A 17,591-nucleotide genomic window follows, 5' to 3' on the forward strand; every position below is an offset into this window, starting at 1 on the left:
AATTCAGAAATCTCATGGCATTGAAAGAAAACTGGCAGCAGTTGAGTGCCGAGGTCAAAGGTCAGATGAGCAGGCATCACACCTGATAAACACCTGGGGCAACTGTACAGTAAAAAAAAAAAAAAAAACAACAAGATTAAGAAATATTGCTTTAATTTGAGAGAGACAAAAAAAACTCTTCCGTGTTAAAATTTGATGTTCCTCCAGCGTTCTTACGTCAGTCTTTAATGTCAGGTGATCCTTCAAATGTCAGTGTAAATTGTTGAGTGTACCATTAGTGCTCAGTCGTGTTTTTCATAGTTACCAGTGCCGATGGAGTTTTTTTTTTAGAGCGTCATATTCTGCTGGAAAAGTTTCATTTTAATGGTAATATGCCATGAGCGGAGGTGTATGAGTAACTTCACAAGTTGACCATAGTCTAGACCGATGACATGCTCATCTACTCCCAGAACCTGGCAGAACGAAATGTTGCAGCTCGTCCGGTCTTCAATGATGAGCCCAAAAGAGGCCACTTCACAGAGCCGGCCCAAGGCTTAAGAGAACTGAGAGGCAGGACAAGATGGCGGGCTGGACTTGGTTAACTTTAGATTTTACACAAATCTCATTGTTTTGTTTTTTACCTAAAATAGTAATTAAAACATCCAAGATGTGTTTTGCCTCATCAAAATGTGGAATTTGATCAGCAAACTACTCATTCTAAGACAACTATGCCTTGGGCTAAATGACTTGGCTTCAAGTACGATGCCACACGATTCAGAAATGAAGGTACAGACTGCACAAACAGATAAACGACATGATGCATCTCATTTCACCACAACTAAAGGCAGCGACAAAAAAAAAGTCAAGCTCTCACGATGATGACATTTCTCATGCAACCCTTTAGCAAGCCTACATAGTATTTATGCCTAAAAGTCACTGCATGGGTAAATAAGAAACAAGCAACACACACACACACACATATATATATATATATATATATATATATATATATATATATATATATATATATATATCCATGGGCCACTGTAAAGTAATATGGTTCTGTCATAACGTTTTGAATGAAAATCTGCATTTGGATAAGACACCTTTAGTATAGTTTTGATTTTAAGGCATAATAAAGATCAAATGCAAGTACGAGTGGATTTACATTGAAAATTTCAAACGCATCAAGAAAACCATGTGCTAAGGAAATTTCAAACCATTTGGAACGCACAGAGACGAGCTTTTGTGCAAAAATGAACTTAAAGGTGCCTTTAAAAAAGTGTCAAAGTACTTTTGAAAACAAAAAAGCAAACCCCCAATAGGTGGCAGCAAGAGGCCGCTTTATTTGAGTAAAGCATTGAACGATTCATTCAGCCAAAGAAGCCAATAGGATGAACGGACAGTTGAATCAATCCCTGAATCATCGACTCACCCGAGTCTTCTTGGCGAAGGCCTGAATCGTTCGTGCAGGGAAACGTCGCTGTGTATTATTCAGAGATGGCCAACTGTTCTGCTGTTTATTTTATTATACTTATCGCAATGATTTTACTACTACTATCAATAAAATTAATATTAGTAATGATAATATTGCCGGAAGTTGTACAGCGCATGCGTCACGTGTTCATCATCAGCATCCATGACAACCGTCCTGTGGGTGTTGTTTGAATCTCGCTGTGTCGATTGGCATCTGATCTCTGCGTCCTCCGTGACAATTTTTCCAGATTATCGATATTATTGATCGTTGGATACGTCGATTGATCGCCTGCTGTTCCCATCACTCAGGTTTGACCCTTTTTATTACGCTGTGCTTTGTGTTTGTGTTCAGTATGTCTTGTGTTCACTACAGGTTCCAGAGTCGACTCACCTACGACTCGCTCCAGTTTGAAGGCCTCAACATCAGCGCGGGGGAGCTGAAGCGGCAGATCATGAGGAGCAAGAGGCTGAAGTTCTGCCAGCTGAAGATCAGCAACGCCCAGACTGATGAAGGTGAGTTGAGGAAAAGACACTTCAACTGTTCTACGCTAACATTAGATGCGTTACATCAGACACTTCTGGAAGCTGTAAGGTGGTGCTGATGCTGACATGTAGGGATGTTTTGGCTGTTTTAAAAGGCTAATGGCTCTCAAAGTATACCGTGCTCCATAATTATGTGCTGATTCTGATTTTATTTTGCTGTCAGAATACACAGATGATGCTCTCATCCCTAAAAACACGTCGGTCATCATCAGACGGATCCCTGCGGCGGGACTGAAGTCCTCAAACAGAAGATTTGTTGGGTAAGTGCTGTGAAATGAGCACACGCGTCCTCTGTTAGATGTTATATGAAGACTCCTGGTCTGTCCCTGGTGTTTTAGTCACACAAGCTCCTTTGTTTTGCAGACATCAAGCTGGACGCTGGCGTGAACCTTCACCTAGAGCTGATCCTTCACTCCTCTCACTGGAGCAGTTGTTGAAGGTATTGAACAAATGAATAGCACAATAGCAAAACGCAATGTAAAGCACACAATATACGCACACGCACTCAGCTTCTTAGGGAGATTTGAGATTGTTTGAAGGGTTGAGGGTGAAAAAGATTCAAATGTGCAAATGCCTGTGAAACAGACTGAGAATCTGGCTGAGGCAAAGGCGTCAGAGGAGGACAAGCTGAAAGCGGTGATGTACCAGTCCAGCCTGTGCTACTACTCCAGCAGGTGAGCGTTCAGACACTGACAGGTTTGCTTTGTGAGAGATGTCTGAGCTGATTCTCATGGTTCTGATGTTCACTAGTGAGGCCATGAGGCTGCTTGGGATCCCGGGACACCACATTAGGCACTGCCCCACTAATGTGGTAACTGGGTTTTCCAAGCTCACGGTTGCTGTGAACTTGAGCTCTTGTCCTCATCAGTCAGATTGTTTGCTCAGAGTTTGACTGTCACTCCTCAATTCACAGGGCAGCCGCTCCGCGCCGCACAAGCGCATCCGGAAGAGCACAGGGATTCCCCGCAGCTTCCTGTTGGAGGTGGACGACCCAGACCGAAAGGGAGTCATGATAGACGGCAGCGGCCGATACGTCATTCCCATCATAGACGCGTGAGTAAACTGTACTTGGCATAGCCGCATGTTCTAGTGTTTGTCCAAATCTCACATGATGTCTGCTTGTGTGTGTTTGCGCTCGATCTGTTCAGTGAGGCCTATGCTGCTGAGAAGAGAAAGAGGCCGTCCTTCTCCTGCCAGACCGAGCCTTTGCCCTCCTCGTCCTCAGCAGGTGCGGCATCTTCGGTCCGGGACGCCGGAGGGAAACGGTCCCGCTCCCCATCTTCACCAGAGACGCGCGGCGACCAGAAGAGACCACGTCGCTGAGAGACCTTCATCCAAGAGACCTGGAGCCGACGTGTAAATATTGTACCTAGTTTATTAATAAAAGATAATAAAGATTATAGCCGCATGAACTGTGTGGACTGGTTAACCTTCACTCCAGCAGTGCAACACACACATACACACACACACACACACACACACACACACGAATGAATTCATAAACACAATATCATGAAGTTTTGCTTTAATTTAGGAAAAGAGAAACTCTTCTGGGCTAAAATCTGATGGGTTTTTTTCAGCGTTCTTACTTCAGTCTTTAATGTCAGGTGATCCTTCAAATGTCAGTGTAAAGTGTTGAGTACACTATTAGTGCTCAGTCGTGTTTTTCATAGTTACCAGTGCCGATGGAGTTTTTTGAAGCGTCATATTCTGCTGGAAACGTTTCATTTGAATGGTAATGTCCCATAAGCGGAGGTCTTGTGAGTAACTTCACAAGTCGGTCAAAGTCTACACCGGTGACAAGCTCATCTACTCCCAGAACCTGCTACTCTCTACCTACACGCTGTCAGCTGATGTTTCAAAACCTCAACACTCGCGTACAGAACAGCCTCAGCGTCTGCACCACTTATCGGCACTAGCTGCAAGTCTACACCCCCTCTGTCCAGAAGTGAGCACAGCCTCTTGGTACCATCCCAGCAAGCATTTTTTTGGGGTGTTTAAAGGTGCCAACTGACCATCAAAAGTAAAAATGACTCATTTTATCTCATCCCAACAGGGAAACCACCAACAATAAAGAATGAGTTACTATCTGGTGTCATGGCTTTGCAATTAAAACAAGTTTAGTTATAATGGAGGTCATTGGGGGCAAAAACAGCCACTTGAACAATATGAACAATACATAAGGGTTAAAAGTCTAATAGACGGCTTGGTTAAAACCAGGCTAAATCTAGGCTGTCAGTGAGTGTGCACCCCTAACCCCGCCTCTCACAGTGACCTCACTAGCTCCGCTGAGTGCTTTGTGTCTCAGATTGCATGCAAGTCTGCAGCCAGATACTGCTGGAAGCTAGTCATCAAATACACAGGAACGAATGACTACACGTGTCAATCTGTCTATTAAACTATCTAATCTGTCTAGTCAGTCTTTTATTATCTTTTATATGCAAAAATATTCATTCATAAAAACATATGTATATATGAACACTGGGTCAAATAGGGTCCGTGCATTTTAAATCTAATAACAAAAATAACCCAATGTTGGTTTTGTCCATATTTAAATGAACGTGTGTAAACGCACGCTTTGATCAAACCTTTTATTCCCCTTGATGATATTGTGCTTTTTTTTCCCCTCAATGCCCTCCAAAGTTTCAATGTTTGGCCGTGTCTGCCATATCTGTTTTGTTTAAAAAAAAAAAAGGAAAAAAAAGGAATGCATCGGTTCCTGCATGTAGAATTCAGAAATCTCATGGCATTGAAAGAAAACTGGCAGCAGTTGAGTGCCGAGGTCAAAGGTCAGATGAGCAGGCATCACACCTGAGAACCTGGCAGAACGAAATGTTGCAGCTCGTCCGGTCTTCAATGATGAGCCCAAAAGAGGCCACTTCACAGAGCCGGCCCAAGGCTTAAGAGAACTGAGAGGCAGGACAAGATGGCGGGCTGGACTTGGTTAACTTTAGATTTTACACAAATCTCATTGTTTTGTTTTTCACCTAAAATAGTAATTAAAACATCCAAGATGTGTTTTGCCTCATCAAAATGTGGAATTTGATCAGCAAACTACTCATTCTAAGACAACTATGCCTTGGGCTAAATGACTTGGCTTCAAGTACGATGCCACACGATTCAGAAATGAAGGTACAGACTGCACAAACAGATAAACGACATGATGCATCTCATTTCACCACAACTAAAGGCAGCGACAAAAAAAAAGTCAAGCTCTCACGATGATGACATTTCTCATGCAACCCTTTAGCAAGCCTACATAGTATTTATGCCTAAAAGTCACTGCATGGGTAAATAAGAAACAAGCAACACACACACACACACATATATATATATATATATATATATATATATATATATATATATATATATATATATATATATATATATATATATATATATATATATATATCCATGGGCCACTGTAAAGTAATATGGTTCTGTCATAACGTTTTGAATGAAAATCTGCATTTGGATAAGACACCTTTAGTATAGTTTTGATTTTAAGGCATAATAAAGATCAAATGCAAGTACGAGTGGATTTACATTGAAAATTTCAAACGCATCAAGAAAACCATGTGCTAAGGAAATTTCAAACCATTTGGAACGCACAGAGACGAGCTTTTGTGCAAAAATGAACTTAAAGGTGCCTTTAAAAAAGTGTCAAAGTACTTTTGAAAACAAAAAAGCAAACCCCCAATAGGTGGCAGCAAGAGGCCGCTTTATTTGAGTAAAGCATTGAACGATTCATTCAGCCAAAGAAGCCAATAGGATGAACGGACAGTTGAATCAATCCCTGAATCATCGACTCACCCGAGTCTTCTTGGCGAAGGCCTGAATCGTTCGTGCAGGGAAACGTCGCTGTGTATTATTCAGAGATGGCCAACTGTTCTGCTGTTTATTTTATTATACTTATCGCAATGATTTTACTACTACTATCAATAAAATTAATATTAGTAATGATAATATTGCCGGAAGTTGTACAGCGCATGCGTCACGTGTTCATCATCAGCATCCATGACAACCGTCCTGTGGGTGTTGTTTGAATCTCGCTGTGTCGATTGGCATCTGATCTCTGCGTCCTCCGTGACAATTTTTCCAGATTATCGATATTATTGATCGTTGGATACGTCGATTGATCGCCTGCTGTTCCCATCACTCAGGTTTGACCCTTTTTATTACGCTGTGCTTTGTGTTTGTGTTCAGTATGTCTTGTGTTCACTACAGGTTCCAGAGTCGACTCACCTACGACTCGCTCCAGTTTGAAGGCCTCAACATCAGCGCGGGGGAGCTGAAGCGGCAGATCATGAGGAGCAAGAGGCTGAAGTTCTGCCAGCTGAAGATCAGCAACGCCCAGACTGATGAAGGTGAGTTGAGGAAAAGACACTTCAACTGTTCTACGCTAACATTAGATGCGTTACATCAGACACTTCTGGAAGCTGTAAGGTGGTGCTGATGCTGACATGTAGGGATGTTTTGGCTGTTTTAAAAGGCTAATGGCTCTCAAAGTATACCGTGCTCCATAATTATGTGCTGATTCTGATTTTATTTTGCTGTCAGAATACACAGATGATGCTCTCATCCCTAAAAACACGTCGGTCATCATCAGACGGATCCCTGCGGCGGGACTGAAGTCCTCAAACAGAAGATTTGTTGGGTAAGTGCTGTGAAATGAGCACACGCGTCCTCTGTTAGATGTTATATGAAGACTCCTGGTCTGTCCCTGGTGTTTTAGTCACACAAGCTCCTTTGTTTTGCAGACATCAAGCTGGACGCTGGCGTGAACCTTCACCTAGAGCTGATCCTTCACTCCTCTCACTGGAGCAGTTGTTGAAGGTATTGAACAAATGAATAGCACAATAGCAAAACGCAATGTAAAGCACACAATATACGCACACGCACTCAGCTTCTTAGGGAGATTTGAGATTGTTTGAAGGGTTGAGGGTGAAAAAGATTCAAATGTGCAAATGCCTGTGAAACAGACTGAGAATCTGGCTGAGGCAAAGGCGTCAGAGGAGGACAAGCTGAAAGCGGTGATGTACCAGTCCAGCCTGTGCTACTACTCCAGCAGGTGAGCGTTCAGACACTGACAGGTTTGCTTTGTGAGAGATGTCTGAGCTGATTCTCATGGTTCTGATGTTCACTAGTGAGGCCATGAGGCTGCTTGGGATCCCGGGACACCACATTAGGCACTGCCCCACTAATGTGGTAACTGGGTTTTCCAAGCTCCCGGTTGCTGTGAACTTGAGCTCTTGTCCTCATCAGTCAGATTGTTTGCTCAGAGTTTGACTGTCACTCCTCAATTCACAGGGCAGCCGCTCCGCGCCGCACAAGCGCATCCGGAAGAGCACAGGGATTCCCCGCAGCTTCCTGTTGGAGGTGGACGACCCAGACCGAAAGGGAGTCATGATAGACGGCAGCGGCCGATACGTCATTCCCATCATAGACGCGTGAGTAAACTGTACTTGGCATAGCCGCATGTTCTAGTGTTTGTCCAAATCTCACATGATGTCTGCTTGTGTGTGTTTGCGCTCGATCTGTTCAGTGAGGCCTATGCTGCTGAGAAGAGAAAGAGGCCGTCCTTCTCCTGCCAGACCGAGCCTTTGCCCTCCTCGTCCTCAGCAGGTGCGGCATCTTCGGTCCGGGACGCCGGAGGGAAACGGTCCCGCTCCCCATCTTCACCAGAGACGCGCGGCGACCAGAAGAGACCACGTCGCTGAGAGACCTTCATCCAAGAGACCTGGAGCCGACGTGTAAATATTGTACATAGTTTATTAATAAAAGATAATAAAGATTATAGCCGCATGAACTGTGTGGACTGGTTAACCTTCACTCCAGCAGTGCAACACACACATACACACACACACACACACACACACACACACACACACACACACACACACACACGAATGAATTCATAAACACAATATCATGAAGTTTTGCTTTAATTTAGGAAAAGAGAAACTCTTCTGGGCTAAAATCTGATGGGTTTTTTTCAGCGTTCTTACTTCAGTCTTTAATGTCAGGTGATCCTTCAAATGTCAGTGTAAAGTGTTGAGTACACTATTAGTGCTCAGTCGTGTTTTTCATAGTTACCAGTGCCGATGGAGTTTTTTGAAGCGTCATATTCTGCTGGAAACGTTTCATTTGAATGGTAATGTCCCATAAGCGGAGGTCCTGTGAGTAACTTCACAAGTCGGTCAAAGTCTACACCGGTGACAAGCTCATCTACTCCCAGAACCTGCTACTCTCTACCTACACGCTGTCAGCTGATGTTTCAAAACCTCAACACTCGCATACAGAACAGCCTCAGCGTCTGCACCACTTATCGGCACTAGCTGCAAGTCTACACCCCCTCTGTCCAGAAGTGAGCACAGCCTCTTGGTACCATCCCAGCAAGCATTTTTTTGGGGTGTTTAAAGGTGCCAACTGACCATCAAAAGTAAAAATGACTCATTTTATCTCATCCCAACAGGGAAACCACCAACAATAAAGAATGAGTTACTATCTGGTGTCATGGCTTTGCAATTAAAACAAGTTTAGTTATAATGGAGGTCATTGGGGGCAAAAACAGCCACTTGAACAATATGAACAATACATAAGGGTTAAAAGTCTAATAGACGGCTTGGTTAAAACCAGGCTAAATCTAGGCTGTCAGTGAGTGTGCACCCCTAACCCCGCCTCTCACAGTGACCTCACTAGCTCCGCTGAGTGCTTTGTGTCTCAGATTGCATGCAAGTCTGCAGCCAGATACTGCTGGAAGCTAGTCATCAAATACACAGGAACGAATGACTACACGTGTCAATCTGTCTATTAAACTATCTAATCTGTCTAGTCAGTCTTTTATTATCTTTTATATGCAAAAATATTCATTCATAAAAACATATGTATATATGAACACTGGGTCAAATAGGGTCCGTGCATTTTAAATCTAATAACAAAAATAACCCAATGTTGGTTTTGTCCATATTTAAATGAACGTGTGTAAACGCACGCTTTGATCAAACCTTTTATTCCCCTTGATGATATTGTGCTTTTTTTTCCCCTCAATGCCCTCCAAAGTTTCAATGTTTGGCCGTGTCTGCCATATCTGTTTTGTTTAAAAAAAAAAAAGGAAAAAAAAGGAATGCATCGGTTCCTGCATGTAGAATTCAGAAATCTCATGGCATTGAAAGAAAACTGGCAGCAGTTGAGTGCCGAGGTCAAAGGTCAGATGAGCAGGCATCACACCTGATAAACACCTGGGGCAACTGTACAGTAAAAAAAAAAAAAAAAACAACAAGATTAAGAAATATTGCTTTAATTTGAGAGAGACAAAAAAAACTCTTCCGTGTTAAAATTTGATGTTCCTCCAGCGTTCTTACGTCAGTCTTTAATGTCAGGTGATCCTTCAAATGTCAGTGTAAATTGTTGAGTGTACCATTAGTGCTCAGTCGTGTTTTTCATAGTTACCAGTGCCGATGGAGTTTTTTTTTTTAGAGCGTCATATTCTGCTGGAAAAGTTTCATTTTAATGGTAATATGCCATGAGCGGAGGTGTATGAGTAACTTCACAAGTTGACCATAGTCTAGAGCGATGACATGCTCATCTACTCCCAGAACCTGGCAGAACGAAATGTTGCAGCTCGTCCGGTCTTCAATGATGAGCCCAAAAGAGGCCACTTCACAGAGCCGGCCCAAGGCTTAAGAGAACTGAGAGGCAGGACAAGATGGCGGGCTGGACTTGGTTAACTTTAGATTTTACACAAATCTCATTGTTTTGTTTTTCACCTAAAATAGTAATTAAAACATCCAAGATGTGTTTTGCCTCATCAAAATGTGGAATTTGATCAGCAAACTACTCATTCTAAGACAACTATGCCTTGGGCTAAATGACTTGGCTTCAAGTACGATGCCACACGATTCAGAAATGAAGGTACAGACTGCACAAACAGATAAACGACATGATGCATCTCATTTCACCACAACTAAAGGCAGCGACAAAAAAAAAGTCAAGCTCTCACGATGATGACATTTCTCATGCAACCCTTTAGCAAGCCTACATAGTATTTATGCCTAAAAGTCACTGCATGGGTAAATAAGAAACAAGCAACACACACACACACACACATATATATATATATATATATCCATGGGCCACTGTAAAGTAATATGGTTCTGTCATAACGTTTTGAATGAAAATCTGCATTTGGATAAGACACCTTTAGTATAGTTTTGATTTTAAGGCATAATAAAGATCAAATGCAAGTACGAGTGGATTTACATTGAAAATTTCAAACGCATCAAGAAAACCATGTGCTAAGGAAATTTCAAACCATTCGGAACGCACAGAGACGAGCTTTTGTGCAAAAATGAACTTAAAGGTGCCTTTAAAAAAGTGTCAAAGTACTTTTGAAAACAAAAAAGCAAACCCCCAATAGGTGGCAGCAAGAGGCCGCTTTATTTGAGTAAAGCATTGAACGATTCATTCAGCCAAAGAAGCCAATAGGATGAACGGACAGTTGAATCAATCCCTGAATCATCGACTCACCCGAGTCTTCTTGGCGAAGGCCTGAATCGTTCGTGCAGGGAAACGTCGCTGTGTATTATTCAGAGATGGCCAACTGTTCTGCTGTTTATTTTATTATACTTATCGCAATGATTTTACTACTACTATCAATAAAATTAATATTAGTAATGATAATATTGCCGGAAGTTGTACAGCGCATGCGTCACGTGTTCATCATCAGCATCCATGACAACCGTCCTGTGGGTGTTGTTTGAATCTCGCTGTGTCGATTGGCATCTGATCTCTGCGTCCTCCGTGACAATTTTTCCAGATTATCGATATTATTGATCGTTGGATACGTCGATTGATCGCCTGCTGTTCCCATCACTCAGGTTTGACCCTTTTTATTACGCTGTGCTTTGTGTTTGTGTTCAGTATGTCTTGTGTTCACTACAGGTTCCAGAGTCGACTCACCTACGACTCGCTCCAGTTTGAAGGCCTCAACATCAGCGCGGGGGAGCTGAAGCGGCAGATCATGAGGAGCAAGAGGCTGAAGTTCTGCCAGCTGAAGATCAGCAACGCCCAGACTGATGAAGGTGAGTTGAGGAAAAGACACTTCAACTGTTCTACGCTAACATTAGATGCGTTACATCAGACACTTCTGGAAGCTGTAAGGTGGTGCTGATGCTGACATGTAGGGATGTTTTGGCTGTTTTAAAAGGCTAATGGCTCTCAAAGTATACCGTGCTCCATAATTATGTGCTGATTCTGATTTTATTTTGCTGTCAGAATACACAGATGATGCTCTCATCCCTAAAAACACGTCGGTCATCATCAGACGGATCCCTGCGGCGGGACTGAAGTCCTCAAACAGAAGATTTGTTGGGTAAGTGCTGTGAAATGAGCACACGCGTCCTCTGTTAGATGTTATATGAAGACTCCTGGTCTGTCCCTGGTGTTTTAGTCACACAAGCTCCTTTGTTTTGCAGACATCAAGCTGGACGCTGGCGTGAACCTTCACCTAGAGCTGATCCTTCACTCCTCTCACTGGAGCAGTTGTTGAAGGTATTGAACAAATGAATAGCACAATAGCAAAACGCAATGTAAAGCACACAATATACGCACACGCACTCAGCTTCTTAGGGAGATTTGAGATTGTTTGAAGGGTTGAGGGTGAAAAAGATTCAAATGTGCAAATGCCTGTGAAACAGACTGAGAATCTGGCTGAGGCAAAGGCGTCAGAGGAGGACAAGCTGAAAGCGGTGATGTACCAGTCCAGCCTGTGCTACTACTCCAGCAGGTGAGCGTTCAGACACTGACAGGTTTGCTTTGTGAGAGATGTCTGAGCTGATTCTCATGGTTCTGATGTTCACTAGTGAGGCCATGAGGCTGCTTGGGATCCCGGGACACCACATTAGGCACTGCCCCACTAATGTGGTAACTGGGTTTTCCAAGCTCACGGTTGCTGTGAACTTGAGCTCTTGTCCTCATCAGTCAGATTGTTTGCTCAGAGTTTGACTGTCACTCCTCAATTCACAGGGCAGCCGCTCCGCGCCGCACAAGCGCATCCGGAAGAGCACAGGGATTCCCCGCAGCTTCCTGTTGGAGGTGGACGACCCAGACCGAAAGGGAGTCATGATAGACGGCAGCGGCCGATACGTCATTCCCATCATAGACGCGTGAGTAAACTGTACTTGGCATAGCCGCATGTTCTAGTGTTTGTCCAAATCTCACATGATGTCTGCTTGTGTGTGTTTGCGCTCGATCTGTTCAGTGAGGCCTATGCTGCTGAGAAGAGAAAGAGGCCGTCCTTCTCCTGCCAGACCGAGCCTTTGCCCTCCTCGTCCTCAGCAGGTGCGGCATCTTCGGTCCGGGACGCCGGAGAGAAACGGTCCCGCTCCCCATCTTCACCAGAGACGCGCGGCGACCAGAAGAGACCACGTTGCTGAGAGACCTTCATCCAAGAGACCTGGAGCCGACGTGTAAATATTGTACATAGTTTATTAATAAAAGATAATAAAGATTATAGCCGCATGAACTGTGTGGACTGGTTAACCTTCACTCCAGCAGTGCAACACACACATACACACACACACACACACACACACACACACACACACACACACACACGAATGAATTCATAAACACAATATCATGAAGTTTTGCTTTAATTTAGGAAAAGAGAAACTCTTCTGGGCTAAAATCTGATGGGTTTTTTTCAGCGTTCTTACTTCAGTCTTTAATGTCAGGTGATCCTTCAAATGTCAGTGTAAAGTGTTGAGTACACTATTAGTGCTCAGTCGTGTTTTTCATAGTTACCAGTGCCGATGGAGTTTTTTGAAGCGTCATATTCTGCTGGAAACGTTTCATTTGAATGGTAATGTCCCATAAGCGGAGGTCTTGTGAGTAACTTCACAAGTCGGTCAAAGTCTACACCGGTGACAAGCTCATCTACTCCCAGAACCTGCTACTCTCTACCTACACGCTGTCAGCTGATGTTTCAAAACCTCAACACTCGCATACAGAACAGCCTCAGCGTCTGCACCACTTATCGGCACTAGCTGCAAGTCTACACCCCCTCTGTCCAGAAGTGAGCACAGCCTCTTGGTACCATCCCAGCAAGCATTTTTTTGGGGTGTTTAAAGGTGCCAACTGACCATCAAAAGTAAAAATGACTCATTTTATCTCATCCCAACAGGGAAACCACCAACAATAAAGAATGAGTTACTATCTGGTGTCATGGCTTTGCAATTAAAACAAGTTTAGTTATAATGGAGGTCATTGGGGGCAAAAACAGCCACTTGAACAATATGAACAATACATAAGGGTTAAAAGTCTAATAGACGGCTTGGTTAAAACCAGGCTAAATCTAGGCTGTCAGTGAGTGTGCACCCCTAACCCCGCCTCTCACAGTGACCTCACTAGCTCCGCTGAGTGCTTTGTGTCTCAGATTGCATGCAAGTCTGCAGCCAGATACTGCTGGAAGCTAGTCATCAAATACACAGGAACGAATGACTACACGTGTCAATCTGTCTATTAAACTATCTAATCTGTCTAGTCAGTCTTTTATTATCTTTTATATGCAAAAATATTCATTCATAAAAACATATGTATATATGAACACTGGGTCAAATAGGGTCCGTGCATTTTAAATCTAATAACAAAATTAACCCAATGTTGGTTTTGTCCATATTTAAATGAACGTGTGTAAACGCACGCTTTGATCAAACCTTTTATTCCCCTTGATGATATTGTGCTTTTTTTTCCCCTCAATGCCCTCCAAAGTTTCAATGTTTGGCCGTGTCTGCCATATCTGTTTTGTTTAAAAAAAAAAAAGGAAAAAAAAGGAATGCATCGGTTCCTGCATGTAGAATTCAGAAATCTCATGGCATTGAAAGAAAACTGGCAGCAGTTGAGTGCCGAGGTCAAAGGTCAGATGAGCAGGCATCACACCTGATAAACACCTGGGGCAACTGTACAGTAAAAAAAAACAAAAAACAACAAGATTAAGAAATATTGCTTTAATTTGAGAGAGACAAAAAAAACTCTTCCGTGTTAAAATTTGATGTTCCTCCAGCGTTCTTACGTCAGTCTTTAATGTCAGGTGATCCTTCAAATGTCAGTGTAAATTGTTGAGTGTACCATTAGTGCTCAGTCGTGTTTTTCATAGTTACCAGTGCCGATGGAGTTTTTTTTTTTAGAGCGTCATATTCTGCTGGAAAAGCTTCATTTTAATGGTAATATGCCATGAGCGGAGGTGTATGAGTAACTTCACAAGTTGACCATAGTCTAGAGCGATGACATGCTCATCTACTCCCAGAACCTGGCAGAACGAAATGTTGCAGCTCGTCCGGTCTTCAATGATGAGCCCAAAAGAGGCCACTTCACAGAGCCGGCCCAAGGCTTAAGAGAACTGAGAGGCAGGACAAGATGGCGGGCTGGACTTGGTTAACTTTAGATTTTACACAAATCTCATTGTTTTGTTTTTCACCTAAAATAGTAATTAAAACATCCAAGATGTGTTTTGCCTCATCAAAATGTGGAATTTGATCAGCAAACTACTCATTCTAAGACAACTATGCCTTGGGCTAAATGACTTGGCTTCAAGTACGATGCCACACGATTCAGAAATGAAGGTACAGACTGCACAAACAGATAAACGACATGATGCATCTCATTTCACCACAACTAAAGGCAGCGACAAAAAAAAAGTCAAGCTCTCACGATGATGACATTTCTCATGCAACCCTTTAGCAAGCCTACATAGTATTTATGCCTAAAAGTCACTGCATGGGTAAATAAGAAACAAGCAACACACACACACACACACACACACATATATATATATATATCCATGGGCCACTGTAAAGTAATATGGTTCTGTCATAACGTTTTGAATGAAAATCTGCATTTGGATAAGACACCTTTAGTATAGTTTTGATTTTAAGGCATAATAAAGATCAAATGCAAGTACGAGTGGATTTACATTGAAAATTTCAAACGCATCAAGAAAACCATGTGCTAAGGAAATTTCAAACCATTTGGAACGCACAGAGACGAGCTTTTGTGCAAAAATGAACTTAAAGGTGCCTTTAAAAAAGTGTCAAAGTACTTTTGAAAACAAAAAAGCAAACCCCCAATAGGTGGCAGCAAGAGGCCGCTTTATTTGAGTAAAGCATTGAACGATTCATTCAGCCAAAGAAGCCAATAGGATGAACGGACAGTTGAATCAATCCCTGAATCATCGACTCACCCGAGTCTTCTTGGCGAAGGCCTGAATCGTTCGTGCAGGGAAACGTCGCTGTGTATTATTCAGAGATGGCCAACTGTTCTGCTGTTTATTTTATTATACTTATCGCAATGATTTTACTACTACTATCAATAAAATTAATATCAATAATGATAATATTGCCGGAAGTTGTACAGCGCATGCGTCACGTGTTCATCATCAGCATCCATGACAACCGTCCTGTGGGTGTTGTTTGAATCTCGCTGTGTCGATTGGCATCTGATCTCTGCGTCCTCCGTGACAATTTTTCCAGATTATCGATATTATTGATCGTTGGATACGTCGATTGATCGCCTGCTGTTCCCATCACTCAGGTTTGACCCTTTTTATTACGCTGTGCTTTGTGTTTGTGTTCAGTATGTCTTGTGTTCACTACAGGTTCCAGAGTCGACTCACCTACGACTCGCTCCAGTTTGAAGGCCTCAACATCAGCGCGGGGGAGCTGAAGCGGCAGATCATGAGGAGCAAGAGGCTGAAGTTCTGCCAGCTGAAGATCAGCAACGCCCAGACTGATGAAGGTGAGTTGAGGAAAAGACACTTCAACTGTTCTACGCTAACATTAGATGCGTTACATCAGACACTTCTGGAAGCTGTAAGGTGGTGCTGATGCTGACATGTAGGGATGTTTTGGCTGTTTTAAAAGGCTAATGGCTCTCAAAGTATACCGTGCTCCATAATTATGTGCTGATTCTGATTTTATTTTGCTGTCAGAATACACAGATGATGCTCTCATCCCTAAAAACACGTCGGTCATCATCAGACGGATCCCTGCGGCGGGACTGAAGTCCTCAAACAGAAGATTTGTTGGGTGAGTGCTGTGAAATGAGCACACGCGTCCTCTGTTAGATGTTATATGAAGACTCCTGGTCTGTCCCTGGTGTTTTAGTCACACAAGCTCCTTTGTTTTGCAGACATCAAGCTGGACGCTGGCGTGAACCTTCACCTAGAGCTGATCCTTCACTCCTCTCACTGGAGCAGTTGTTGAAGGTATTGAACAAATGAATAGCACAATAGCAAAACGCAATGTAAAGCACACAATATACGCACACGCACTCAGCTTCTTAGGGAGATTTGAGATTGTTTGAAGGGTTGAGGGTGAAAAAGATTCAAATGTGCAAATGCCTGTGAATCAGACTGAGAATCTGGCTGAGGCAAAGGCGTCAGAGGAGGACAAGCTGAAAGCGGTGATGTACCAGTCCAGCCTGTGCTACTACTCCAGCAGGTGAGCGTTCAGACACTGACAGGTTTGCTTTGTGAGAGATGTCTGAGCTGATTCTCATGGTTCTGATGTTCACTAGTGAGGCCATGAGGCTGCTTGGGATCCCGGGACACCACATTAGGCACTGCCCCACTAATGTGGTAACTGGGTTTTCCAAGCTCACGGTTGCTGTGAACTTGAGCTCTTGTCCTCATCAGTCAGATTGTTTGCTCAGAGTTTGACTGTCACTCCTCAATTCACAGGGCAGCCGCTCCGCGCCGCACAAGCGCATCCGGAAGAGCACAGGGATTCCCCGCAGCTTCCTGTTGGAGGTGGACGACCCAGACCGAAAGGGAGTCATGATAGACGGCAGCGGCCGATACGTCATTCCCATCATAGACGCGTGAGTAAACTGTACTTGGCATAGCCGCATGTTCTAGTGTTTGTCCAAATCTCACATGATGTCTGCTTGTGTGTGTTTGCGCTCGATCTGTTCAGTGAGGCCTATGCTGCTGAGAAGAGAAAGAGGCCGTCCTTCTCCTGCCAGACCGAGCCTTTGCCCTCCTCGTCCTCAGCAGGTGCGGCATCTTCGGTCCGGGACGCCGGAGGGAAACGGTCCCGCTCCCCATCTTCACCAGAGACGCGCGGCGACCAGAAGAGACCACGTCGCTGAGAGACCTTCATCCAAGAGACCTGGAGCCGACGTGTAAATATTGTACATAGTTTATTAATAAAAGATAATAAAGATTATAGCCGCATGAACTGTGTGGACTGGTTAACCTTCACTCCAGCAGTGCAACACACACATACACACACACACACACACACACACGAATGAATTCATAAACACAATATCATGAAGTTTTGCTTTAATTTAGGAAAAGAGAAACTCTTCTGGGCTAAAATCTGATGGGTTTTTTTCAGCGTTCTTACTTCAGTCTTTAATGTCAGGTGATCCTTCAAATGTCAGTGTAAAGTGTTGAGTACACTATTAGTGCTCAGTCGTGTTTTTCATAGTTACCAGTGCCGATGGAGTTTTTTGAAGCGTCATATTCTGCTGGAAACGTTTCATTTGAATGGTAATGTCCCATAAGCGGAGGTCTTGTGAGTAACTTCACA

At 43.3% G+C, this 17,591-nt stretch overlaps 4 protein-coding genes across 9 annotated transcripts; all 4 read left to right on the forward strand.

The window, feature by feature from the left end:
* The first annotated feature begins 1,032 nt into the window (after positions 1–1,032).
* LOC141375826 (E3 ubiquitin-protein ligase RBBP6-like) lies at positions 1,033–4,680 on the forward strand. 2 transcript variants are annotated; one of them, XM_073910793.1, is made up of 7 exons: positions 1,388–1,968; positions 2,162–2,258; positions 2,362–2,437; positions 2,584–2,672; positions 2,749–2,809; positions 2,912–3,051; positions 3,147–4,680. In XM_073910793.1, the coding sequence occupies exons 1-7, from the start codon at positions 1,809–1,811 to the stop codon at positions 3,319–3,321; spliced, it is 798 nt and encodes a 265-aa protein (XP_073766894.1). In that variant the 5' UTR covers positions 1,388–1,808; the 3' UTR covers positions 3,322–4,680. The 2 variants fall into 2 exon arrangements, with proteins under 2 accessions (XP_073766895.1, XP_073766894.1); XM_073910794.1 differs by lacking the exon at positions 2,749–2,809 and having other exon boundaries at positions 1,033–1,968; positions 3,147–3,414.
* A 710-nt stretch (positions 4,681–5,390) lies between these two features.
* On the forward strand, positions 5,391–7,803 carry LOC141375820 (E3 ubiquitin-protein ligase RBBP6-like). Of its 3 annotated transcripts, none has more exons than XM_073910774.1 (7): positions 5,752–6,365; positions 6,559–6,655; positions 6,759–6,834; positions 6,981–7,069; positions 7,146–7,206; positions 7,309–7,448; positions 7,544–7,803. In XM_073910774.1, the coding sequence occupies exons 1-7, from the start codon at positions 6,206–6,208 to the stop codon at positions 7,716–7,718; spliced, it is 798 nt and encodes a 265-aa protein (XP_073766875.1). In that variant the 5' UTR covers positions 5,752–6,205; the 3' UTR covers positions 7,719–7,803. The 3 variants fall into 3 exon arrangements, with proteins under 3 accessions (XP_073766876.1, XP_073766875.1, XP_073766877.1); XM_073910776.1 differs by having other exon boundaries at positions 5,972–6,463; XM_073910775.1 differs by lacking the exon at positions 7,146–7,206 and having other exon boundaries at positions 5,391–6,365.
* A 1,551-nt stretch (positions 7,804–9,354) lies between these two features.
* On the forward strand, positions 9,355–13,801 carry LOC141375827 (E3 ubiquitin-protein ligase RBBP6-like). Of its 2 annotated transcripts, XM_073910795.1 has the most exons (7): positions 10,530–11,081; positions 11,275–11,371; positions 11,475–11,550; positions 11,697–11,785; positions 11,862–11,922; positions 12,025–12,164; positions 12,260–13,801. In XM_073910795.1, exons 1-7 carry the CDS (start codon positions 10,922–10,924, stop codon positions 12,432–12,434), a joined length of 798 nt encoding a protein of 265 aa, XP_073766896.1. In that variant the 5' UTR covers positions 10,530–10,921; the 3' UTR covers positions 12,435–13,801. The 2 variants fall into 2 exon arrangements, with proteins under 2 accessions (XP_073766897.1, XP_073766896.1); XM_073910796.1 differs by lacking the exon at positions 11,862–11,922 and having other exon boundaries at positions 9,355–11,081; positions 12,260–12,521.
* Positions 13,802–14,087: 286 nt separating this feature from the next.
* LOC141375808 (E3 ubiquitin-protein ligase RBBP6-like) lies at positions 14,088–17,228 on the forward strand. 2 transcript variants are annotated; one of them, XM_073910745.1, is made up of 7 exons: positions 14,088–15,792; positions 15,986–16,082; positions 16,186–16,261; positions 16,408–16,496; positions 16,573–16,633; positions 16,736–16,875; positions 16,971–17,228. In XM_073910745.1, exons 1-7 carry the CDS (start codon positions 15,633–15,635, stop codon positions 17,143–17,145), a joined length of 798 nt encoding a protein of 265 aa, XP_073766846.1. In that variant the 5' UTR covers positions 14,088–15,632; the 3' UTR covers positions 17,146–17,228. The 2 variants fall into 2 exon arrangements, with proteins under 2 accessions (XP_073766846.1, XP_073766847.1); XM_073910746.1 differs by lacking the exon at positions 16,573–16,633.
* The last annotated feature ends 363 nt before the right edge of the window (positions 17,229–17,591 follow it).

Source organism: Danio rerio, chromosome 8 (assembly GCF_049306965.1).
Source record: "Danio rerio strain Tuebingen ecotype United States chromosome 8, GRCz12tu, whole genome shotgun sequence".
In the NCBI taxonomy this organism is placed as follows: domain Eukaryota; kingdom Metazoa; phylum Chordata; class Actinopteri; order Cypriniformes; family Danionidae; genus Danio; species Danio rerio.

Coding starts and splice junctions, on each gene's coding strand:
- LOC141375826 (XM_073910793.1), top strand. CDS start 1,809: ATGTCTTGTGTTCACTACAGGTTCCAGAGTCGACTCACCTACGACTCG. Junction 2,673..2,748: donor CTGTGCTACTACTCCAGCAG/GTGAGCGTTCAG, acceptor GATGTTCACTAG/TGAGGCCATGAGGCTGCTTG. Junction 2,810..2,911: donor GGCACTGCCCCACTAATGTG/GTAACTGGGTTT, acceptor CTCAATTCACAG/GGCAGCCGCTCCGCGCCGCA.
- LOC141375820 (XM_073910774.1), top strand. CDS start 6,206: ATGTCTTGTGTTCACTACAGGTTCCAGAGTCGACTCACCTACGACTCG. Junction 6,656..6,758: donor TCAAACAGAAGATTTGTTGG/GTAAGTGCTGTG, acceptor TTTGTTTTGCAG/ACATCAAGCTGGACGCTGGC. Junction 7,449..7,543: donor GTCATTCCCATCATAGACGC/GTGAGTAAACTG, acceptor CGATCTGTTCAG/TGAGGCCTATGCTGCTGAGA.
- LOC141375827 (XM_073910795.1), top strand. CDS start 10,922: ATGTCTTGTGTTCACTACAGGTTCCAGAGTCGACTCACCTACGACTCG. Junction 11,082..11,274: donor CAACGCCCAGACTGATGAAG/GTGAGTTGAGGA, acceptor TTTTGCTGTCAG/AATACACAGATGATGCTCTC. Junction 12,165..12,259: donor GTCATTCCCATCATAGACGC/GTGAGTAAACTG, acceptor CGATCTGTTCAG/TGAGGCCTATGCTGCTGAGA.
- LOC141375808 (XM_073910745.1), top strand. CDS start 15,633: ATGTCTTGTGTTCACTACAGGTTCCAGAGTCGACTCACCTACGACTCG. Junction 15,793..15,985: donor CAACGCCCAGACTGATGAAG/GTGAGTTGAGGA, acceptor TTTTGCTGTCAG/AATACACAGATGATGCTCTC. Junction 16,083..16,185: donor TCAAACAGAAGATTTGTTGG/GTGAGTGCTGTG, acceptor TTTGTTTTGCAG/ACATCAAGCTGGACGCTGGC.